This window comes from Thalassophryne amazonica, chromosome 16 (genome assembly GCF_902500255.1).
Source record: "Thalassophryne amazonica chromosome 16, fThaAma1.1, whole genome shotgun sequence".
Taxonomy (NCBI): Eukaryota; Metazoa; Chordata; class Actinopteri; order Batrachoidiformes; family Batrachoididae; genus Thalassophryne; species Thalassophryne amazonica.
Genome location: NC_047118.1, coordinates 85,970,039 through 85,996,697, shown reverse-complemented (window position 1 = coordinate 85,996,697; position 26,659 = coordinate 85,970,039). Strand labels below are relative to the sequence as shown.

General features: G+C 43.6%; 1 protein-coding gene across 2 annotated transcripts in view; it reads right to left on the bottom strand.

The window, feature by feature from the left end:
- Positions 1–26,659, bottom strand: part of fbxl16 (F-box and leucine-rich repeat protein 16) — a 214,522-nt gene that overhangs the window by 167,960 nt on the left and 19,903 nt on the right. For both annotated transcript variants that reach the window (XM_034190559.1, XM_034190558.1), the window contains exon 2: positions 14,319–15,033. In XM_034190559.1, the coding sequence (XP_034046450.1) occupies positions 14,319–15,026 (708 nt within the window). In that variant the 5' untranslated portion in view covers positions 15,027–15,033. The remainder of the gene's footprint in view (positions 1–14,318; positions 15,034–26,659) is intronic.

Genomic DNA, 26,659 nt, shown 5'->3' with positions numbered 1-26,659 from the left:
AAAATTGGATCTTAGGAATGCTTATCACCTGGTTCGGATCCGGGAGGGAAACGAGTGGAAGACGGCATTTAACCCCCGTTAGGTCACTTTGAGTACCTGGTCATGCTGTTCGGCCTCACCAATGCGCCCGCGACGTTCCAAGCGTTGGTTAATGACGTCTTGCGGGACTTCCTGCATCGGTTTGTCTTCGTATATCTAGACGATATACTCATCTTTTCTCCGGATCCTGAGACCCATGTCAAGCATGTACGTCAGGTCCTACAGCGGTTGTTGGAGAACCGGCTGTTTGTGAAGGGCGAGAAGTGCGAGTTCCACCGCACTTCTTTGTCCTTCCTGGGGTTCATAATCTCCTCCAACTCCATCGCCCCTGATCTGGCCAAGGTTGCGGCGGTGAGAGATTGGCCCCAACCAACAAACTGTAGGAAACTGCAACAGTTCCTCGGTTTTGCAAATTTCTACCGGAGGTTCATCAAGGGCTACAGTCAGGTAGTTAGCCCCCTGACAGCCCTGACCTCCACGAAAGTCCACTTCACCTGGTCGGATCAGTGCGAAGCCGCGTTTAGGGAGTTGAAACGCCGGTTCTCGACTGCACCGGTTCTGGTGCAGCCCGATCCCAATCGCCAGTTTGTAGTTGAAGTGGACGCCTCTGACTCAGGGATAGGAGCCATGCTATCCCAGAGCGGGGAGTCCGACAAGGTTCTCCATCCATGTGCCTAGTTTTCCCGCAGGTTGACCCCGGCTGAAAGGAACTATGACGTCGGCAATAAGGAACTTCTTGCGGTGAAGGCGGCTCTTGAGGAGTGGAGACACCTGTTGGAGGGAGCATCGGTACCATTTACGGTTTTCACGGACCATCGGAACCTGGAGTACATTCGGACCGCCAGGCGTCTGAACCCCAGGCAAGCCCGCTGGTCGCTGTTCTTCGGGCGTTTTGACTTTCGGATCACCTACCGCCCCGGGACGAAAAACCAACGATCTGACGCCCTGTCCCGGGTGCATGAAGAGGAGGTCAACACCGAGCTGTCAGACCCGACGGAAACCATCATCCCCGAGCCCACTGTCGTGGCCACCCTCACCTGGGACGTGGAGAAGACCGTCTGGGAGGCCCTGACACGGAGCCCGGACCCGGGGACAGGTCCGAAGGACAACTGTACGTCCCACCAGAGGCCAGGGCTGCGGTCCTAGACTTCTGTCACGGTTCCAAGCTCTCCTGTCATCCAGGGGTGCGAAGGACCGTGGCAGTGGTCCGGCAGCGCTTCTGGTGGGCGTCTATGGAAGCTGATGTCCGGGAGTATGTCCAGGCCTGCACCACCTGTGCCAGGGGCAAAGTCGACCACCACAAGGCCCAAGGCCTCCACCAGCCTCTGCCCATGCCTCATCGCCCCTGGTCTCACATCGGCCTGGACTTTGTCACGGGCCTCCCGCCGTCCCAGGGCATGACTACCATCCTCACGATAGTGGACCGGTTCTCCTAGGCGGCCCACTTCATTGCCCTCCCGAAGCTCCCGACGGCCCAGGAGACTGCAGACCTCCTGGTCCACCATGTCGTGCATCTGCATGGGATTCCATCGGACATTGTCTCGGATCATGGTCCTCAGTTCTCCTCCCAGGTCTGGAGGAGTTTCTGCAGGGAACTGGAGGCCACCGTCAGTCTCTCGTCTGGGTACCACCCCCAGACGAACGGGCAGGCAGAGCGGACGAACCAGGAGTTGGAGCAGGCCCTCCGCTGCGTGACCTCCGCGCACCCGACGGCCTTGAGTGACCATCTGGCCTGGATTGAGTACGCTCATAATAGCCAAGTTTCATCTGCCACCGGCCTCTCCCCGTTTGAGGTGTGTTTGGGGTACCAGCCCCCATTGTTTCTGCTAGTGGAGGGAGAGGTCGGGGTGCCCTCGGTCCAGGCCCATCTGGGGAAGTGCAGTCAGGTGTGGCATACCGCCCGCTCTGCCCTGCTCAGAGCCCGGACGAGGGCTAAGGCCCATGCAGACCGCCGGCGTTCCCCGGCCCCTGCATACCAGCCCGGGCAGGAGGTTTGGCTATACACAAAGGACATCCCCCTGCAGGTGGAATCCCAGAAGCTGAAGGACAGGTACATAGGACCTTTTTCCATACTCAAAGTCCTCAGTCCGGCCGCAGTGAAGCTGAAGCTGCCAGCTTCACTGCGGATACACCCCGTTTTTCATGTGTCAAGACTCAAGCCCTGCCATACCTCACCACTGTGTGCCCCTGGACCGGCGCCATCTCCTGCCCGGATCATCGACGAGGAGCCCGCATGGACAGTACGCCGGCTCCTGGACATCCGTCGAAAGGGCCGGGGGTTCCAGTATCTGGTGGACTGGGAGGGTTATGGACCCGAAGAGCGCTCCTGGGTGAAGAGGAGCTTCATCCTGGACCCGGCCCTCCTGGCCGACTTCTACACCCGTCACCCGGATAAGCCTGGTCGGGCGCCAGGAGGCGCCCGTTGAGGGGGGGGGGTCCTGTTGTGTGGGCCGCTGAAGAGGAGGTACTGCTGGCCCACCACCACAAGATGGCACTCTGCTTGAAGTGCGGGCTTCAAGCACGAGAGGGCGTCGGAGCGACCGGGAGTGACAGCTGTCACTCATCATCCATACCAGCTGTCACTCATCCACTACTCAACACCATCACCATAAAGGCCGGACTGCAACTCCACCTCCCCGCCGAGAAATCAGCTACCTTGGAGGTAATTTTCCTGCTGAACAAAACATTGAGTAATAGTCTGAACTTCTTTTGCAGCCGTTTTCCTGTGGTGTTTGCCTTATCTGTGGGATTGGCGTTTGGTGTGATCAGCGACGGCTTTGCTTCACACCCCAACCAGATAAGTGGTTAGACAGGAGCTGCACGAGTGTGTGATTGGAGGTGGAGGTGCTCCCTCCTTACTGAACACAGACTGTGGGATTACTGAGTGTGCGTACTCACACTCACCTGTGCTGTTTCTATTCTCTGCCAGCAGTACCAGGTCTGACAGCTGAAGACGGTGACCACCTGGGGACCCAGGACTTGGCGGCTCCGGTGTTCTTCAGGTCCGTTGGTGGTGAGGGCCGTGTGGGATCCGGCTCGGTTCTGGACGGGTGTCTCCTATCCTCAAGCCTGCCCACACGTCACCCAACGTGTAATTGACTGTAGTCCCAAACTGCTTGTTCTTTGTATTCCGTTGTGCACAATTAACAACATTAAATTGTTACTGTTTGGCTTATCCATTGCCCGTTCTTTTACGCCCCCTGTTGTGGGTCCGTGTTCCTACACTTTCACAACAGGAATGGTCTATTTGAAGAGTTTCAGTCAGGTTTTAGAATTCATCATAGTACAGAAACAGCATTAGTGAAGGTTACAAATGATCTTCTTATGGCCTCAGACAGTGGACTCATCTCTGTGCTTGTTCTGTTAGACCTCAGTGCTGCTTTTGATACTGCTGACCATAACATTTTATTACAGAGATTAGAGCATGCCATAGGTATTAAAGGCACTGCGCTGCGGTGGTTTGAATCATATTTATCTAATAGATTACAATTTGTTCATGTAAATGGGGAATCTTCTTCACAGACTAAGGTTAATTATGGAGTTCCACAAGGTTCTGTGTTAGGACCAATTTTATTCACTTTATACATGCTTCCCTTAGGCAGTATTATTAGACGGTATTGCTTAAATTTTCATTGTTACGCAGATGATACCCAGCTTTATCTATCCATGAAGCCAGAGGACACACACCAATTAGCTAAACTGCAGGATTGTCTTACAGACATAAAGACATGGATGACCTCTAATTTCCTGCTTTTAAACTCAGATAAAACTGAAGTTATTGTACTTGGCCCCACAAATCTTAGAAACATGGTGTCTAACCAGATCCTTACTCTGGATGGCATTACCCTGACCTCTAGTAATACTGTGAGAAATCTTGGAGTCATTTTTGATCAGGATATGTCATTCAAAGCGCATATTAAACAAATATGTAGGACTGCTTTTTTGCATTTACGCAATATCTCTAAAATTAGAAAGGTCTTGTCTCAGAGTGATGCTGAAAAACTAATTCATGCATTTATTTCCTCTAGGCTGGACTACTGTAATTCATTATTATCAGGTTGTCCTAAAAGTTCCCTGAAAAGCCTTCAGTTAATTCAAAATGCTGCAGCTAGAGTACTGACAGGGACTAGAAGGAGAGAGCATATCTCACCCATACTGGCCTCTCTTCATTGGCTTCCTGTTAATTCTAGAATAGAATTTAAAATTCTTCTTCTTACTTATAAGGTTTTGAATAATCAGGTCCCATCTTATCTTAGGGACCTCACAGTACCAGCTTTCAGTGTTTCTTTCTCTTTTTGCTCTGTATGCACCACTCTGCATTTAATCATTAGTGATTGATCTCTGCTCCCCTCCACAGCATGTCTTTTTCCTTATTCTCTCCCTCAGCCCCAACCAGTCCCAGCAGAAGACTGCCCCTCCCTGAGCCTGGTTCTGCTGGAGGTTTCTTCCTGTTAAAAGGGAGTTTTTCCTTCCCACTGTCGCCAAGTGCTTGCTCACAGGGGGTCGTTTTGACCGTTGGGGTTTTTACGTAATTATTGTATGGCCTTGCCTTACAATATAAAGTGCCTTGGGGCAACTGTTTGTTGTGATTTGGCGCTATATAAATAAAAATTGATTGATTGAATTGATTTCAAAATGGCTCTATTCAACCAGACGTGCGGTGCCGTGACATGTCAGTCATCTGGGAGTAGATTTCAGTGGAGTCCAGTGCAACACAGCTACACCCATGCCAGGAAGTGTTCAACATTTGACATTTCCTGTTTCACTGTGAACAATTCAGCACTTTCTGTTTCAGTCTCAACTTGCCACTGAATTCCTGCAAGATCCTGTGAGATCTTGTCTATTGTCAAACCAGGAAGTGTCGATCCAGGAAGTGTTCAACATTTCCACTTTAAGAAATTTTTTTATAATATGCATATGTTGCGGACATGAATGAGCGAAGCTCGTCTCGCATCTCGCATCTCAATGTCGTTCATGTCCTTCAGACTTTATTTTGAGTAAATGCTTCAGGGGAGCATTAGCATGGCAAAAACCTTTCAGCTTCTGGGGGGCTCTGCCCCCCCCCCTCCCCCCAGACCCCGCCTTTTTAAGCATTTTTCTTTATTTGCCTCTCACATGCCTGGAAAAACTCCTCACCATCAAACCATGTTCCTTTAGATCGTTCACACTTTTTTCAGTAAAATGGTTCTTGGGAGCATGAGCATGACTAAAACCTTTCAGCTTCTGGAGGGGCTCTGCCCCCCATACCCCACCTTTTTAAGCATTTTTCTTTTTTTGGCTTTCAGCTGACCCCTAATAACAGCCCTCTTAACCCCCTGCCACTTTAAGCATTTTTTTAATGTAGATGTAAATGAATATTCAAAGTTTTCTGCTAGATAACAGTAGGGCTGTACAATATGGCAAAATTATCGTATCTCAATATTGTCATATCAATATGATGTACGATATGACTATGATTTGACACAAAGTGCAGCAACAGTGAAAATTAAACTTCTTAAACAAAACAGTAATAACACACACTCATTTTGCACTCATCATACGGTTAGGATACTGTTCCCTCCAAAAGTATTGGAACACTTGGAATTTCACACTTTTTAATTTGTTTATGCCATTTTAAATACAAGAAATACAAAAAAAAAAATAATAAAGAATAAACATTTCTAAAATTATCTTCCTCAAACTCAAACTGAAAGCAAATCTCTAAAACTTGATAAAACCTGTAAATAATAATCAGTTTTATTGCCAGTTTTCTTCAGACCAGTCAGGAACATTTCTAAGTCACTGAATATGTCTTGGACTTTACTGACATCAATTATGAAGAAATATAAACGTTTCTTTCAACAAAACATCAAATCTAGGCTTTCATCTCAAATGTACTTTCTGTCAAATTGTAGCTGAACTTTCAGGTCTTCTTTTTAAGAAAATCCTCCTCTACACCACTTCATCAGGAAGCTGGATTTTATATTTAATTAATTTATATCAAGTTGTAGAGATCTGCTTTCAGTTTGAGTTAAGGAAGATAATTTTAGAAAAAAATGTATTTGAAATGGAATAAACAAATTAAAATGTGTGAAATACCAAGTGTTCCAATACTTTTGAGGGCAGTTGAGAAACACTGAGGAGCAGCATCTTACATCTCATATATAGTGCAGCAGATAACAGAATATTTAGAGTGGAATCCTGCAAATGGTGATACAAGCATCAAATTCAGCACAAATAATCCATAGACAAGAACTCTTCTAAAAAACTGATTGGCCACTTGAATTTTCAATAGGCAGCCAGGTAGGGGTCAATTGAAGAATTACACAGGGGTCAAAATTAAAAGATGCTCCAATCATATAGAATTTTCCTGATCATAAAGATTCCAAAAAAGGTAACATTTGAACAATTTGTGATTGAATGTCATGGAGTTATGAGGTAAAAGCAGCAAGAATAGTGACAAATGTCAGTTTCAGTTTGCACAGGGGTCAAAAGTTAAAGTTGCTCAAGTTTTGATTAAAAAAAAAAAAATGATGCAAATTATTGGTTGAGTTAATCGGGTTTTTAAAAGTAACAGTTTCCATCATGTGTCACGCTTAGTTCATGTTACAGGGTATCATATGTCACATGAAAATTCAGTAAGGTATATCTACAACCCCTGGAAAAAATTATGGAATCACCGGCCTCAGAGGATGTTCATTCAGTTGTTTAATTTTGTAGAAAAAAAGCAGATCACAGACATGACACAAAACTAAAGTCATTTCAAATGGCAACTTTCTGGCTTTAAGAAACACTATAAGAAATCAAGAAAAAAAGATTGTGGCAGTCAGTAACTGTTACTTTTTTAGACCAAGCAGAGGAAAAAAATATGGAATCACTCAATTCTGAGGAAAAAATTATGGAATCACCCTGTAAATTTTCATTCCCAAAACTAACACCTGCATCATATCAGATCTGCTCGTTAGTCTGCATCTAAAAAGGAGTGATCACACCTTGGAGAGCTGTTGCACCAAGTGGACTGACATGAATCATGGCTCCAACACGAGAGATGTCAGTTGAAACAAAAGAGAGGATTATCAAACTCTTAAAAGAGAGTAAATCATCACGCAATGTTGCAAAAGATGTTGGTTGTTCAGTCAGCTGTGTCTAAACTCTGGACCAAATACAAAAAACATGGGAAGGTTGTTAAAGGCAAACATACTGGTAGACCAAGGAAGACATCAAAGTGTCAAGACAGAAAACTTAAAGCAATATGTCTCAAAAATCAAAAATGCACAACAAAACAAATGAGGAACGAATGGGAGGAAACTGGAGTCAACGTCTGTGACCGAACTGTAAGAAACCGCCTAAAGGAAATGGGATTTACATACAGAAAAGCTAAACGAAAGCCATCATTAACACCTAAACAGAAAAAAACAAGGTTACAATGGGCTAAGGAAAAGCAATTGTGGACTGTGGATGACTGGATGAAAGTCATATTCAGTGATGAATCTCAAATCTGCATTGGGCAAGGTGATGATGCTGGAACTTTTGTTTGGTGCCTTTCCAATGAGATTTATAAAGATGATTGCCTGAAGAGAACATCTAAATTTCCACAGTCATTGATGATATGGGGCTGCATGTCAGGTAAAGGCACTGGGGAGATGGCTGTCATTACATCATAAATAAATGCACAAGTTTACGTTGATATTTTGGACACTTTTCTTATCCCATCAATTGAAAGGATGTTTGGGGATGATGAAATCATTTTTCAAGATGATAATGCATCTTGCCATAGAGCAAAAACTGTGAAAACGTTCCTTGCAAAAAGACAAATAGGATCAATGTCATGGCATAGGGTCAATGTCAACGAGCAGATCTGATTTGATGCAGGTTTTAGTTTGGGGGATGGAAATTTACAGGGTAATTCCATAATTTATTCCTCAGAATTGAGTGATTCAATATTTTTTTCCTCTGCTTGGTCTAAAAAAGTAACCATTACTGACTGTCACAATCTTTTTTCTTGATTTCTTATAGTGTTTCTTAAAGCCAGAAAGTTGCCATTTGAAATGACTTTAGTTTTGTGTCATGTCTGTGATCTGCTTTTTTTCCACAAAATTAAACAATGAACATCCTCCGAGGCCGGTGATTCCATAATTTTTGCCAGGGGTTGTATATTCCAATTCTAAGGTGGAACTATGCTAGTATACTAAGGTATATCTAAATATCTAAAAAGGAAGAGTAAAATAGAAGAGTAGAAAAGAGTAGAGTAGAGCCACTTACAGTAGGTGCCTGGTCTTGAGAACCAGGGATGGTAGGTTGAAAAGCTTTTTTATCCCATGGGATAGAATGTCATAGAATCCAATGCACATTGACCTTGTTTGACCTATACTTTTGAGACCAAGTATTCAGCACTGTCAAAACTATTCCATTTATTAATCCTATTAACTCAACCAATAATTTGCACCATGTTTTACCAAAATTAGAGCAACTCTTTACCTTTTGACCCCTGTACAAACTGAAATTGACCTATGTCACCATTCTTGCTGTTTTTACTCCAAAACTAAATAACATTCAGTCATAGATAGCCCAAACTATACCTTTTTGGAATCTTTGTAGTTTTTATTTATAGTCTTTATAGTTTTCAATTTGATTGGAGTATTTTTAAATTTTGACCCCTGTGAAATTCTTCAATTGACCCCTACCTGCCCGCCTATTGAAAATTCAAGTGGCCAGTCTGTTTTTTTTAAAGTGTAATGTCTAACCTGTATTTGTGCTGAATTTGACACTTGTTGTTTCAGGTATCTGCTGCACTAATAAGCCAACAGAGTATGAACCAGCTGCTGTCTGTTAGCTTAAACATGTGTATATAAGTCAACCCGAATTAAAGGAGAAATGCTGCTTTTAACAACCTGGACCTCATTTCTGACATAAAATATGGTCATTTACTCACCAATATAAGTTTGGTGTGATTAGAAGTCCATAGTTCAAACAATGTGTTCAGTTCAAATCTGAGGCAAACATTTTTCTTCTTCTACTAAGGTGGATTAGAACTTTTTGTGGTGCACAGCACCAACTACTGGACAGGAGGAACCTAGCAGTCAATGTGATTCACTGATTTGAAAATGCAGCTCTTTCAACCAGACATGTGGTGCCATGACATGTCAATCATCTGTGCCCAATCAGATTTCAGGGGAGTCCAGTGAAACTCTGGCTTCCGCTCTAGCTCCACCCATGCCAGGCAGTGTTCAACATTTGACATTTCCTGTTTCACTGCGACTGAAAATTCGGCACTTCCTGGTTGAGTGTGAGCTTGCTTGAGTTCCGGCGAGATTCCATGGGATCTCGTCTGTCAGTCCAGGAAGTGCTTGACATTTGAACATTTCCTGTTTTACTGTAGATTCAAAATCTGGCACTTCCTCTTTAGGACTCCCTGTACCATGAACAAGTTTCACGCTACTGTGCAATGCTTTGCTTGTATAATGCCCATGTGTTGCATGTTATACCCCAGTCATACTAGAGGCCAAATGAGCTGAAATGCCATCCAAATGAAAATTCGTACATTCCGGTACAGTTGAGGTGCATTTGAAAACCTCTGACTGCAATCTGAGTGCGTTCCAAACAGTCGGCCAAATTCATGTGGCCAGACGTAGTGTTTAGCACATGTCCAAAACAGGCAAGGTGCAATCGAGGTGGACAAATATTCTCCTGGTGGTTGAGGTGGACTCTAACTGCATTCTAAATATTCTCACGGTGTCAAAACAGCATTCAAAACAGTCTGATCACATTTGAGGGAAACTTGCCATGGTGAAGAACTCGCCACGTCAAAACCTGCCAGCATGTCCCAAATGTGCTACATCTGCACCTCCAGTGCACCTCGATTGTGGTCCAATGACCTACCCAAAGTGACCCAGACTCCGAACGGAGCCAAACTGACTCCGAACATGATTACTGTATTACGGACATCACTCATGTTATGGTGATGTTTGTGGCAACCTGGAAATACGCACATGCACAACCATTGCAAAATGGCCCATGAAAAACAGATGGCACTCACCGGTCCAGCTGGACAGTGGGACGCACAGCTCCTGCATTGGGCTGTATCATCTGATCGGTCCACTGACATGCACAACAGTACTACCATAATCAGAGGTACGTGGTTAGCATCAATTAAATTCATAGGGTGGATGGCATTCGTAATCCAGATGACAGGAACGGCAGGTCTTGAAAAACATAGCAGGAGATGGTGCTTGGTCCCCCCTCCCCTCCCCTTGTGTGCCGTCCAACCAGACTTCGGGTGGCAATTGAACTGCACCCATATGACATTTGAGATGTATTCTGCATATTCCTGCTGCATTCTGAAGGCATTGTGGGTATTTGTGCTGTGTTCAGCGTGCATTCCACCTGCAATCGGGAGCTGCTGCACACCGAATGTGCACAAATCATTTGAGGCTGCTTCGGCACACATTCTGGGTATTCGAACGGCATTCCTACACAGCTGTCGGAATATCTGTCCTTTTCCCAGTTCCGTTTGATTCGGCTTGATTCTTGCTCATTCATGCTAAGTGTGACGAGGGCCTTAGAATGTTCAGAACAATCTTCACTTTCAGAATGTGTCAAATAATTGTCCAGAATACTGTACAGAGAAATAATTTGGCTCTAAATATGAAAAAAGGGTTTCTGAAAAGTCATCAATTTTTTATTGAAAAAACAGTTTTATTCATGTGAACAAATTGTTTTTTTGGAGCTATAAATGGGTCCACCAAAGTCTTTGGCTCACAGAAGTAGTGGAATATATAAACAAAATTGTAGATCATTGAAAAATAAATACTCAGAATTTAATTTAAGGGAAGAATAAATTTGACTCTACCCTATTCCACAGATCACCATTTCTTCCCGTTTCATCCTAAATAGCAAATCGGGATGCGTTGTGAAGCATGACAGTAACTCCATCTTTTGTCAATCCTGCACAAACTTGGTATACTTAGGACTGTAGCTACAGCCATAATCTGCATAATTTTGGAAATCTGGGTGAAACTTTCAAGATATTCAAAAATGTCATCCCAATTCGCCAAATCAGTGTCATTATGTGGTCAAGTCTTAACAGCTGCAATCATGTTCAAACATTTTAAACGGGGTAGTCCTTGTGAGTAATGCTTCAAACTTTGGAACTTGAAACTGTGCTCCATCGGGGTAAAAATTTGCTGAGAACACAGGCGGGCGCAGCCTTAGTTTTTGAGTGGGTTGCCAGGTATAGGTTTTATAAGTCAGCCAGTTGCCAGGTCTGCACTTTATAAGTCAGCCTGCTAGGAGTAAGCTATTTCATCCCAATTTTTTTCACTTTTTCTAGATCGGGGGATCGTAATAGAATGGTGTAATATATGACGTAAATTGTAGATCTGTACATAATAATGTCCAAAATGATATGTAATTTCACGAGTCACTATATATTATAAAATTTAATTAAATTACTATATTAAAAAAAGATGACAATAAAGACTGCTTACTGCATAGCATTTCATTTCTTACTTCCTTCAGTCATTCATTCCTGCATTCATGTATCCATTCATTCCATTTTCACGAATTTACATATATGGTCACTATTCATATCCATCACTGATTTATTAATTAATGCAGAAGGATTTATGATCATTTTGAAATATTCAGACTATTGTACAGTCGCATGTGTCAAACTCAAAAACAGACACTCTGATAAACCAGCTGCTGTGCTTCTGCACCAAACATTCATATTACTAAATGGTTAAAACAAAACAATTTTAACATGATTTCACTCACCAACTTAACAGTATTCATTTTCATTTTTATTTTTATTCATTTTCTATATCCACTCACTCCAGTCAAGAGTCACGGTTGGGCTGGAGTCTGTCCCACAAGTCACACTGTCATTAAATTTAAAGTTTTCACCGCATGTCTTTGAAAGCATGAGGACACTGGAGCAGCTGGAGGGAACCCACATGAACACAAGGAGAACATGCAAACTCCACACCGCAATTCACTGGGGTTTGAACACAACTGTGGCTGGAATCCGGCTCACTTGAGCATCACGACATCACACTTCCTCACGACATTTGTGTGCCACTGTGGCGGCGTTTAGTGTGGCTGCAACGGCGAGAACAGCGAGCAACCTTCTTTCCCTGTGGTGCCACCACCAGGTGCAATGCCTTCCACATGTCACACACACACACACGCTCTCACACACAGACACATACACACACATCCAGATCCAGACACATGATCTCACATTCAGATACACATACACACACACATCAAGATCTACACACACACACGCATCCAGATACACACAGACACACACACTTCAAGATCTATACACACACACTCTCACATCCAGATCCACACACACACACACGCATTTACATCCAGATCCACATGTACACAAGCCAGATGGTGTTTAGATGTGTGTGTACAATGAGATGGATTTAAACGCTATCTGGCTAAAAAGCAGTCCAGACTAAATCGGGCTCAAACTAGATTGCCAACCCCAGTTGGAACAAAAGTTATAAAAAAAGGGAGAAAATTGCTTCAGTCTACACTATATATCATTATATCATCATATCATTATATATATCAAGTATATCATTGTTTCAGTTCAAGTCCATTATGGTGCTGTACAGAGGCAAAACAGCAAAAAATAAAGTGTGGTTGTTACTTATATACAACCCCAGTTCCAATGAAGTTGGGACGTTGTGTAAAATGTAAATAAAAACAGAATACAATGATTTGTAAATCCTCTTCAACCTATATTCAATTGAATACACCACAAAGACAAGATATTTAATGTTCAAACTGATAAACTTTTTTGTTTTTGTGTAAAGTTGCTCATTTTGAAATGGATGCCTGCAACACATTTCAAAAAAGCTGGGACAGTGGTATGTTTCCCACTGTGTTACATCACCTTTCCTTCTAACAACACTCAATAAGCGTTTGGGAACTGAGGACAGTAATTGTTGAAGTTTTGTAGGTGGAATTCTTTCCCATTCTTGCTTGATGTACAACTTCAGTTGTTCAACAGTCCGGGGTCTCCGTTGACGTATTTTGTGCTTCATAATGCGCCACACATGTTCAATGGGTGACAGGTCTGGACTGCAGGCAGGCCAGTCTAGTACCCGCACTCTTTTACTATGAAGCCACGCTGTTGTAACACGTGCAGAATGTGGCTTGACATTGTCTTGTCATGTGTTGCTCCAAAACCTGGATGTACCTTTCAGCAATGATGGTGCCATCACAGATGTGTAAGTTGTCCATGCCATGGACACTAACACACCCCATACCATCACAGATGCTGGCTTTTGAACTTTGCGCTGGTAACAATCTGGATGGTCTTTTTCCTCTTTTGTCCAGAGGACACGACGTCCATGATTTCCAAAAACAATCTGAAATGTGGACTCATCAGACCACAGCACACTTTTCCACTTTGCATCTGTCCATTTCAAATGAGCTCGGGCCCAGAGAAGGCGGCAGCGTTTCTGGATGTTGTTGATGTATGGCTTACACTTTGCATGGTAGAGTTTTAACTTGCACTTGTAGATGTAGCGACAAACTGTGTTAACTGACAATGGTTTTCTGAAGTGATCCTGAGCCCACGCGGTAAGATCCTTTACACAATGATGTCGGTTTTTAATGCAGTGCCATGATCACTGCCGTGATCGAAGGTCACGGGCATTCAATGTTGGTTTTTGGCCTTGCCACTTATGTGTAGAAAGTTCTCAAGATTCTCTGAATCTTCTGATTATATTATGGACTGTAGATGATGGAATCCCTAAATTCCTTGCAACTGAATGTTGAGAAACGTTGTTCTTAAACTGTTGGACTATATTTTCACACAGATGTTCACAAAGTGGTGATCCTCACCCCATCTTTGCTTGTAAACGGTTGAGCCTTTTGGGGATACTCCTTTAATTCCCAATAATGACACTCAGCTGTTTCCAATGAACCTGTTCATCTGTGGAATGTTCCAAACAGGTGTTCTTTGAGCATTCATCAACTTTCCCAGTCTTTTGTTGCCCCGTCCCAGCTTTTTTGAAATGTGTTGCAGGCATCCATTTCAAAATGAGCAAATATTTGCACAAAAACAAAAAAGTCTATCAGTTTGAACATTAAATATCTTGTCTTTGTGGTGTATTCAATTGAATATAGGTTGAAGAGGATTTGCAAATCATTGTATTCTGTTTTTATTTACATTTCACACAATGTCCCAACTTCATTGGAATTGGGGTTGTACCTGCCTACATATGTTAACTGACTGGCTGTTGTGCAAATGAACTTTATGATCTGTCTCTCACCTCCAAACCAGCATCTGTGATGGTGGACCTCTTGAGGCTTACTGAGCGAACTCCTTTCTTGGACAGTGGGTAGTTGTCAATGAATTCACAAATGTCCAGGTCTGACACACCCACTAAACAGAATGATTGGAATCCACGCAAGGCAAAGGCCTGAAGACTGACAAACTCCTTCTCTCCATTGGGAAGCAGGGTGTATAGCTCTTTGGCATGCAAGATTGGCATTACACCATCCCAGAACTTTGGCTGGTACAATACCTTACGCCACGTCTTGCATACCTGTGCCAGAACACATTTTTCAGCTGTTGTAAAGTACCAAAGCAGCCTGTTGAGCAGTTTCTCATCCAGAACAAGCTGTCGTTCCAGTAGAATGGGTTTAGGAAGGGTGAGAGGTGGTAGCTGACGAAGAGATGACTTTAGACCCAGCAAAGACTTCCCACCGTCCAGGTCAGCACCCAAAAGTGAGGCTGCAGAATGGGGCATACCTGAGTTGTCCAGGTTGTGATGGTGATGGTAAGGAAGTGATGAAGGTGCAGGAGGAAGGACAGATGGCACTGAGGATGACTGGCACAAGCGGTTTTTGGCAGCAGGTGTGCCCTTGGTGATACTTGCAGTACCCAGGCCGTTGGACTGGCTGGGAGGTAACTTCACCATACCATTACGAGTCATGCAGGGAGACTTCAGCTCAGTGGGGGTAGACATGTTCAACATTGAGAACCTGAAGAAAGCAAAAAGATACACGGAATAATTACATTTACATCGACAGTAAAATTCTAATATTGGCACAATGAAGACAATAATCCGAATAAGACAGTGACACATAAAAAGCATTTTATGATTAACAGTAAAAAGCTCATAAATGCAGTGAATAATAATTTCATTAAGATGAGAGGTTTATGATCTTTGTCTGATTGTTGAAGTATGTTGTAAATATACATAAACACCTTAATCAGATTATGATGTCCTGTTGGAGTTTGAACAGCAGTTTGCAACACATAATTCATAGGAGAGGTGATGCAGCTTTATCACACTCCAGCCACCACAGAACACCTCACAATGCTCAGCAAGAGAAAGGAATTCTTTTGTTTCACACTCCACTGGAGTAATTCTACTGTGGTCCAGCATCACACCTACAAATCTGTTTTGTTTACTCCCTCAATCATACGACTGAATTTACAATTTCCAAACAGCATGAGGTTGGCGTTGTTCAACATAACTTTAATTTACTCATTTCTGTTTTAACCAATCAACCACAACCAGAGCTGGATTAATGCATAGATTTACCAGGGATAAAGACCAACAGTTTGAGACCCTGCTTACAATAGTGATTCATACATGCACACAGGTACATTCATATAAATTAGACCTTCACATATTATCAAATTAAATCAAATCAGTTTTATTTATATAGCGCCAAATCACAACAAACAGTTGCCCCAAGGCGCTTTATATTGCAAGGCAAGGCCATACAATAATTACAGAAAAACCCCAACGGTCAAAACGACCCCCTATGAGCAAGCACTTGGCAACAGTGGGAAGGAAAAACTCCCTTTTAACAGGAAGAAACCTCCAGCAGAACCAGGCTCAGGGAGGGGCAGTCTTCTGCTGGGACTGGTTGGGGCTGAGGGAGAGAACCAGGAAAAGACATGCTGTGGAGGGGAGCAGAGATCAATCACTAATGATTAAATGCAGAGTGGTGCATACAGAGCAAAAAGAGAAAAACACTAAGTGCATCATGGGAACCCCCCAGCAGTCTAAGTCTATAGCAGCATAACTAAGGGATGGTTCAGGGTCACCTGATCCAGCCCTAACTGTAAGCTTTAGCAAAAAGGAAAGTTTTAAGCCTAATCTTAAAAGTAGAGAGGGTGTCTGTCTCCCTGATCCGAATTGGGAGCTGGTTCCAGAGGAGAGGAGCCTGAAAGCTGAAGGCTCTGCCTCCCATTCTACTCTTACAAACCCTAGGAACTACAAGTAAGCCTGTAGTCTGACAGCGAAGCGCTCTATTGGGGTGATATGGTACTACGAGGTCCCTAAGATAAGATGGGACCTGATTATTCAAAACCTTATAAGTAAGAAGAAGAATTTTAAATTCTATTCTAGAATTAACAGGAAGCCAATGAAGAGAGGCCAATATGGGTGAGATATGCTCTCTCCTTCTAGTCCCCGTTAGTACTCTCGCTGCAGCATTTTGAATTAACTGAAGGCTTTTTAGGGAACTTTTAGGACAACCTGATAATAATGAATTACAATAGTCCAGCCTAGAGGAAATAAATGCATGAATTAGTTTTTCAGCATCACTCTGAGACAAGACCTTTCTAATTTTAGAGATATTGCGTAAATGCAAAAAAGCAGTCCTACATATTTGTTTAATATGCGCTTTGAATGACATATTCTGATCAAAAATGACTCCAGGATTTCTCACAGTATTACTAGAGGTCAGGGTAATGCCATCCAGAGTAAGGATCTGGTTAGACACGATGTTTCTAAGATTTGTGGGGATCTGGTTAGACACCATGTTTCTAAGATTTGTGGGGCCAAGTACAATAACTTCAGTTTTATCTGAGTTTAAAAGCAGGAAATTAGAGGTCATCCATGTCTTTATGTCTGTAAGACAATCCTGCAGTTTAGCTAATTGGTGTGTGTCCTCTGGCTTCATGGATAGATAAAGCTGAGTATCATCTGCGTAACAATGAAAATTTAAGCAATGCTGTCTAATAATACTGCCTAAGGGAAGCATGTATAAAGTGAATAAAATTGGTCCTAGCACAGAACCTTGTGGAACTCCATAATTAACCTTAGTCTGTGAAGAAGATTCCCCATTTACATGAACAAATTTTAATCTATTAGATAAATATTATTCAAACCACCGCAGCGCAGTGTCTTTAATACCTATGGCATGCTCTAATCTCTGTAATAAAATTTTATGGTCAACAGTATCAAAAGCAGCACTGAGGTCTAACAGAACAAGCACAGAGATGAGTCCACTGTCTGAGGCCATAAGATCATTTGTAACCTTCACTTATGCTGTTTCTGTACTATGATGAATTCTAAACCCTGACTGAAACTCTTCAAATAGACCATTCCTCTGCAGATGATCAGTTAGCTGTTTTACAACTACCCTTTCAAGAATTTTTGAGAGAAAAGGAAGGCTGGAGATTGGCCTATAATTAGCTAAGATAGCTGGGTCAAGTGATGGCTTTTTAAGTAATGGTTTAATTACTGCCACCTTAAAAGCCTGTGGTACATAGCCAACTAATAAAGATAGATTGATCATATTTAAGATCGAAGCATTAAATAATGGTAGGGCTTCCTTGAGCAGCCTGGTAGGAATGGGGTCTAATAGACATGTTGATGGTTTGGATGAAGTAACTAATGAAAATAACTCAGACAGAACAATCTGAGAGAAAGAGTCTAACCAAATACCGGCATCACTGAAAGCAGCCAAAGATAACGATACGTCTTTGGGATGGTTATGAGTAATTTTTTCTCTAATAGTTAAAATTTTGTTAGCAAAGAAAGTTAATGTTAATGGAATACTCAGCTCAATAGAGCTCTGACTCTTTGTCAGCCTGGCTACAGTGCTGAAAAGAAACCTGGGGTTGTTCTTATTTTCTTCAATTAGTGATGAGTAGTAAGATGTCCTAGCTTTACGGATGGCTTTTTTATAGAGCAACAGACTCTTTTTCCAGGCTAAGTGAAGATCTTCTAAATTAGTGAGACGCCATTTCCTCTCCAACTTACGGGTTATCTGCTTTAAGCTGCGAGTTTGTGAGTTATACCACGGAGTCAGGCACTTCTGATTTAAAGCTCTCTTTTTCAGAGGAGCTACAGCATCCAAAGTTGTCTTCAATGAGGATGTAAAACTATTGACGAGATACTCTATCTCACTTACAGAGTTTAGGTAGCTACTCTGCACTGTGTTGGTATATGGCATTAGAGAACATAAAGAAGGAATCATATCCTTAAACCTAGTTACAGCGCTTTCTGAAAGACTTCTAGTGTAATGAAACGTATTCCCCACTGCTGCGTAGTCCATCAGAGTAAATGTAAATGTTATTAAGAAATGATCAGACAGAAGGGAGTTTTCAGGGAATACTGTTAAGTCTTCAATTTCCATACCATAAGTCAGAACAAGATTTAAGATATGATTAAAGTGGTGGGTGGACTCATTTACATTTTGAGCAAAGCCAATTGAGTCTAATAATAGATTAAATGCAGTGTTGAGGCTGTCATTCTCAGCATCTGTGTGGATGTTAAAATCGCCCACTATAATTATCTTATCTGAGCTAAGCACTAAGTCAGACAAAAGGTCTGAAAATTCACAGAGAAACTCACAGTAACGACCAGGAGGACGATAGATAACAACAAATAAAACTGTTTTTTGGGACTTCCAATTTGGATGGACAAGACTAAGAGTCAAGCTTTCAAATGAATTAAAGCTCTGTCTGAGTTTTTGATTAATTAATAAGCTGGAATGGAAGATTGCTGCTAATCCTCCGCCCCGGCCCGTGCTACGAGCATTCTGACAGTTAGTGTGACTCGGGGGTGTTGACTCATTTAAACTAACATATTCATCCTGCTGTAACCAGGTTTCTGTAAGGCAGAATAAATCAATATGTTGATCACTTATTATATCATTTACTAACAGGGACTTAGAAGAGAGAGACCTAATGTTTAATAGACCACATTTAACTGTTTTAGTCTGTGGTGCAGTTGAAGGTGCTATATTATTTTTTCTTTTTGAATTTTTATGCTTAAATAGATTTTTACTGGTTGTTGGTGGTCTGGGAGCAGACACCGTCTCTACGGGGTTGAGGTAATGAGGGGATGGCAGGGGGAGAGAAGCTGCAGAGAGGTGTGTAAGACTACAACTCTGCTTCCTGGTCCCAACCCTGGATAGTCACGGTTTGGAGGATTTAAGAAAATTGGCCAGATTTCTAGAAATGAGAGCTGCTCCATCCAAAGTGGGATGGATGCCGTCTCTCCTAACAAGATCAGGTTTTCCCCAGAAGCTTTGCCGATTATCTATGAAGCCCACCTCATTTTTTGGACACCACTCAGACAGCCAGCAATTCAAGGAGAACATGCGGCTAAACATGTCACTCCCGGTCCGATTGGGGAGGGGCCCAGAGAAAACTACAGAGTCCGACATTGTTTTTGCAAACTTACACACTGATTCAATGTTAATTTTAGTGACCTCCAATTGGCGTAACCGGGTGTCATTACTGCTGACGTGAATTACAATCTTACCAAATTTACGCTTAGCCTTAGCCAGCAGTTTCAAATTTCCTTCAGTGTCTCCTGCTCTGGCCCTCGGAAGACAATTGAGTATGGATGCTGGTGTCTCTAACTTCACATTTCTCAAAACAGAGTCGCCAATAACCAGAGTTTGATCCTCGGCGGGTGTGTCGTCGAGTGGGGAAAAAGGGTTAGAAATGTGAACGGGTTGGCGGTGTACACGGGGCTTCTGTTTAGGGCTACGCTTCCTCCTCACAGTCACCCAGTCGGCCTGCTTTCCCGTCTGCTCGGGATCTGCCAGAGGGAAACTAACGGCGGCTAAGCTACCTTGGTCTGCACCGACTACAGGGGCCTGGCTAGCTGTAGGATTTTCCACGGTGCGGAGCCGAGTCTCCAATTCGCCCAGCCTGGCCTCCAAAGCTACAAATAAGCTACACTTATTACAAGTACCATTACTGCTAAAGGAGGCCGAGGAATAACTAAACATTTCACACCCAGAGCAGAAAAGTGCGGGAGAGACAGGAGAAGCCGCCATGCTAAATCGGCTAAGAGCTAGTAGCTGCGCTAAGCTGGCGGATTCCTAAAAACACACAAAGTGAATAATGTGTAAATAATTTAGAGGTGATTCAGCAGAAGGAGTGCTTTAGTTTAGGCACGTGAAGATTACACTGTGAAGCAAATCGTTATCTAGTTAACTAGATCAATCTAACTGCGCAGATTAAACAGCTAACAGATACAGAAAAACACCGCTGTGCTCCAGAACAGGAAGTGATACAATACCGCAGTGAGAGACAACCACCAGTAGAGGCAAGCAAGAGCCAAAAGCCAAAAAGACATCTTTTCTCTTTTAAGTCTATAAAAGTCTTTTTTTTAAAAAGTGCTTAATTCTTTCATCAAAACATCAGATCTAGTCTTGCATCTTTGATGTGCTTTCTGGCAAATCAGTGAAATCAGTGCATCCCTAGTCTGAGCACCTGGAGAGAACCGATGCAAGGTCCCTTCTGCGAGGAGAACTCCACACAGAAGGGACCAGGAGGAAAAGCGTGCTGAGACTTTTTCATTTTGAGGCAACAGTGCTAACCACTGAGCCACTGTATTGCTGTATTTTCACATACTTGGTGATGGTTGGAGGGTGGAGGGGACTGAGGAAGTGCTTATTTACAGTAATTTATTTGCTAATATAATTTACTATTTACCTACATTCTGTGGTTATAATAGGATTTTCAGGGTCCACACAGTCTGTCAGAATAAATACTACTTGAATAAATACTACTTGACAAATTAAGGCTCCATTTCAATGGAGCCTCGAGTGGTGTTATAGCAGCAGGGTCATTGACTCTCACTGTTTTAATAATTTAGAATGTAATTTAGAGGTGCTGCCAGTCTCGTGGAGACCTTTTTATCTCCCAAGGGAGTTCACAGTAGTCGTTGTGTTTGCTGTTTACATCCCACCTGATGCTAACGTTAGCACAGCCCTTAGCCTCTTGCTTGCCTGTGTAAATAAACAGCAGCTGGCCCACCCGGATGTCGTTTCTATTGTTTCTGGTGACTTCAACCAAGTGTGTTTAATGACTGTGCTCCTAAGTTCATCCAGTATGTGAAATGTGCCACCACAGGGAAAAACACTTTGAAGCATGTTTACTCAAACATAAAACATGCATACTCACTCCCCTTCCCCATCTTGCTGGATCTGACCATCTCTGCCTGTCCCTCACCCCCACCTACACCCCCCTGCTGAGGCAAACAAAGCCACAACGAAAGACAATCCAAACCTGGCCTGAGGGAACGCTCTCCCAGGTACAGGACTGCTTCTCACGGACTGTATCGGATTTATTTTCCAGCCACAACATGCAGGAGTACACCGACACCATACTCTCTTACATTAAGAACTGCAGTCTTGGATTTCTGTCACGGTTCCAAGCTCTCCTGTCATCCAGGGGTGCGAAGGACCATGGCAGTTGTCCGGCAGCGCTTCTGGTGGGCGTTTATGGAAGCCGACGTCCGGGAGTATATCCAGGCCTGCACCACCTGTGCCAGGGGCAAGGCAGACCACAAGAGGACCCAAGGACTTCTCCAGCCGCTTCCGGTGCCTCATCGCCCCTGGTCCCATATCGGCCTGGATTTCGTCACGGGCCTCCCGCCGTCCAAGGGCATGACGACCATCCTCACGATAGTGGACAGATTCTCCAAGGCGGCCCACTTCGTGGCCCTCCCGAAGCTCCCAACGGCCCAGGAGACTCCTGACCTCCTGGTCCACCACGTCGTCCGTCTGCATGGGATACCAACTGACGTAGTCTCGGATCGTGGTCCCCAGTTTTCATCTCAAGTCTGGAGGAGTTTCTGCAGAGAACTGGGGACCACCGTGAGCCTCTCGTCCGGGTACCACCCACAGACGAACGGACAGGCAGAACGGGCCAACCAAGAGTTGGAACAGACCCTCCGCTGTGTGACATCAGCACACCCGATGGCCTGGAGTAACCATCTGGCCTGGATCGAGTATGCACATAACAGTCAGGTGTCTTCTGCCACCGGCCTCTCCCCGTTTGAGGTGTGTCTGGGGTACCAGCCCCCATTGTTTCCCGTGGTGGAGGGAGAGGTCGGTGTGCCCTCAGTCCAGGCCCACCTGCAGAGGTGCCGTCGGGTGTAGCGCACCGCCCGTTCTGCTTTGTTGAAGGCCCAGACGAGGGCTAAGACCCATGCAGACCGCCGGCGGTCCCCGGCCCCTGCATACCACCCCGGGCAGGAGGTGTGGTTATCAACCAAGGACATTCCCCTGCAGGTGGACTCCCCCAAACTGATGGACAGGTTCATTGGACCATTCAAGATCGTCAAAATCCTCAGTCCTGCTGCAGTGACGCTCCAGCTCCCAGCTTCACTGCAGATCCACCCTGTTTTTCATGTCTCCCGGATTAAACCACACCTCACCTCACCCCTCTGTGCTCCCGGTCCGGCGCCGCCTCCTGCCCGGATCATCGACGGGGAGCCAGCTTGGACAGTGCGCCGGCTTGGACAGTGCGCCGGCTCCTGGACATCCGTCGAATGGGCCGGGGGTTCCAGTATTTGGTGGACTGGGAGGGGTATGGACCCGAAGAACGCTTCTGGGTAAAGAGGAGCTTCATCCTGGAGCCGGCCCTCCTGGCCGATTTCTACCGCCGTCACCCGGACAAGCCTGGTCGGGCGCCAGGAAGCGCCCGTTGAGGGGGGGTCCTGTTGTGTGGGCCACCAGAAGAGGAGGTACTGCTGGCCCACCACCAGAGGGTGCCCTGCCTGAAGTGCGGGCTTCAGGCATGAGAGGGCGCTGCCGCCACGGACACAGCCGGGGCTGACAGCTGTCACTCATTATCTCATGCCAGCTGTCATCCATCTTCACTACATCATTCCACTCCATAAAAACCGGACGTCATCTCCACCTGGTTGCCGAGATATCATCTACCTGTGAAGGTAATTTTTCTGCTGTATTCAACGCTGACAAATAGTCTGAACTCTTTTTGCAGCCGCTTTCCTGTGGTTTGCCTTATCTGTGGGATTGGCGTTTGGTGTGATCAGCGACTGCTTCGCTTCACACTCCAACCAGATAAGTGGTTAGACAGGAGCTGCACGAGTGTGTGTTAGAGGTGGAGGTGGAATCCCCACCATTGTTGTTACTGGGTGTGCACGCACCCACATCTTACTGTTTTTGCTCCTCGCCAGCAGTACCAGATCCAACATTCGGAGACGGTGGCCACCTGGGGACTCGGGACTTGGCGGCTCCAGTATTCTCCAGGTTCGGTGGCGGAGGAAATCGTGTGGTTCCGGTTCTTCTCAGGACAGACATCTTCTATCCTCGAGCCTGCCCACACGTCACCTTTGTGGATTGACTGTTTTCATAAATTCTGTAATCCTCTGTGTTTTGGTTGTGCTCTTTCACAACAAGTGAAAGAGCACAACCAACAAGTGTTCACATGTGACTCTTTCATTGTCCGTTCATTTACGCCCCCTGTTGTGGGTCCGTGTCACTACACTTTCCCAACAGAAAGTACATTTGAGATGCCTCGATTTGATGTATTGGTGAAAGAAACTTTTGCATTTCTTCATAGTTTATGTAAATAAAGTCCAAGACATATTGTTCATGTTTCCATCCCCTGACTTGTCTATAGAAAACTGGCAATAAAACTGATTATTATTTACAGGTTTTATCAAGTTTTAGAGATTTGCTTTCAGTTTGAGTTTGAGGAAGATACTTTTAGAAATTTTTATTCTTTTTTTTTTTGTATTTCTTGTATTTAAAATGGCATAAACACATTAAAATGTGTGAAATTCCAAGTGTTCCAATACTTTTGGAGGCCACAGTATCCTAACCTTATGATGAGTGCAAAATGAGTGTGTATTATTACTGTTTTGTTTAAGAATGTTTAATTTTCACTGTTGCTGCACTTTGTGTCAAATCATAGTCATATCGTACATCATATTGATATGAAAATTCAGTAAGGTATATCTTCTATTATACATTCCAAATCTAAGGTGGAACTCTACTAGTGTTTTACTAAGGTACACCTAAATATCTAAAAAAACAAAAAAAAACAAATAAAAAAAGAGTAGAGCCACTTAGGTACCTGGTCTTGAGAACCAGGGATGGAAGGTTGAAAAGCTTTTTTATCCCATGGGAACTCTCCATGCCCACCTAAGCGGCTCAAGAATATGGACAACATGTATATAAGTGACATTTACATGACAATTTTTAGGACAATATTGAGATAAGATAATTTGGCCATATTGTACAGACCTACTGTCAACTAGATGAAAACTCACTCACTCACTCATCTTCAACCGCTCTGTCCAATCAAGGGTTGTGGGGGGCTGGAGCCTATCCCAGCAGTCATAGCGCGCAAGGTGGGGTACACCCAGGACAGGACGGCAATCTGTTGCAGGGCAACAAACAGACAAACAAACACATTCACACCCACTCGTACACCTATGGACGATTTAAAGATTCCAATCCACCTAACCCGCATGTCTTTGGATGTGGGAGGAAACCGGAGCACCCGGGGGAAACCCACACAAACACAGGGAGAACATGCAAACTCCACACAGAAAGGCCACAGGCTCACTGTGATGCAACAGCGCTAACCACCAAGCCACTGTGCTGCCCTAGCTGAAAACTTTGAATATTAATTTACGTCTGCATTAAAAAACATGCTTAAAGTGGCAGGGGGGTAAGAGGGCTGTAATTGGGGGGTCAGCTGAAAAAGCAAAAAAAGAAAAAAAAGGTGGGGAACATGGGGAGCAGAGCCCCTCCAGAAGCTGAAAGGCAAAATAAGGAAAATGCTTAAAAAGGTGGGGGTCTGGGGGACAGAGCTCCCCAAGAAGCTGAAAAGCAAAATAAGGAAAATTCTTAAAAAGGTGGGGGGTCTGAAGGAGCTGAAAGGTTTTAGTCATGCTCATGCTCCCAAGCAGTGGTGGGCACAGCTAAACAAAAAGTTAGCTTCAATAACAGATAATCAGCTAACTGAAAAGTTATTTTCCATAAAGCTAAACTGATAAACCACCCAAAAATTTATCGGAAGACAGTGGTGGGCACACATAACCAAAAAAATTTACTTCAATATCAGGTATTCAGATAACTGAAAAGTTATCTTTTATAAAGATAAACCGATAAACCACCCAAAAATGTATCAGAAGTGTTGTCTCCTGTACACTTACAGCTACTAACAAACTGATTTTGAATTTTAACACCACGATCACTTCTGGTAGCATCAAAAGTGACAACAGACCCAAACAATGAGTCAGCACTTCTGTCTTTGAACATCCTGTCAACTGCTGGAAACTCTTGTGTAGTGCATGACTTCCAGCACAGAAGCAAGCTGAGAGGAGACATAAAGCTCAACTTTCTACTCAATCACAACGCTGCCGTCAGGCCGAGGTCTTGGAAAATAAAGCAGTGCTGAATTATGGTTTGTTGTATAAATAAAATGAATACTGATAGAATAACTCCATTAATGTCAGTTCTGTCATTTGTACAAAGTTAAAATATAACATATATCTTTTAATGTTGAATAATGCACCAATTCTGAAGTTCTGTAACAAACACAGACAGATCGCAAAGGATTCTGGGTAAAATGTGCCTCCGCTAACACTGATTGGTTGACTCATTCATTATGTAAACCAACACGTTAATGTGAGGTGTGTCATGTGTTGGTGTTTGCAGATGAATGTGCTTTTGTAAAATATTTCTTTTTTTTTTTATTTGTAAAAACAAGGCATTTTAAAAAAAAAAAACAAGTTGTAATTAGATAACTGTCTGATATAACCAGTGTCAAAAATAGATAGAACACTGCCATGATCTACTGGTGCCAGATGTTCAGTACTTAAGCTGGGTTTACACTGTGCGAGTTTTGGCCCTTTTTCAGCTGATTTTTCATTTGTGCGAGAATTTTTTGGATCGGAGTTTCAGGTTAATCGCGCGTCCTGTATCATTAAGTATACATGGAGTAACAAGCTGCGTTTAACATCTCACGACCACCTGCTGATCTGCAATCGTATGGTCAGATGAAAATCAAACCTGTTTAATATTCTGGTCGGCCGTTATGATGGTATCCCTCTGCTGAAGCACTACAAGCATCCAACCTCTCGCACTGCGTCTGTGCAAACACTGCAGACCTGTCTTGTAATGTTTTTTTTAAACTTTGATGTCTCCCATCGAAAGTTTTTGTAAAAAATAAGAAATGTAAATTAAATTTGAAAAAAAAGCTTCTGTTACATTTTGCTTCTGGAAACATGAGTCCGACGTGTGGTTTTTGAACGTACAATGTGTGTGAGAATATAAATCGTGCACGCTGAACTTTTACACCATGTGGTTCTGTGGTACAGTTTGAGCTGGAACCGAGTACAGTGATTGAAAATATCAGCCCAGCTTCAGGGCGAATACTGCCATGAACACTACTGGCCAGTAGATGGCAGGAGAGACCATGAAAACTTGCCAAGATAAAATTCCAGATAATCTGTGTCTGCTACATTTAAGATGCGTGGAATTTAATAAACGCAAATACAATAACGTCTATTAACCCAGAGAATATATTCATGAGAGCTTTAGGCACTAGAATTTAATGCTGTTGTCCGTAGAGCCTGAT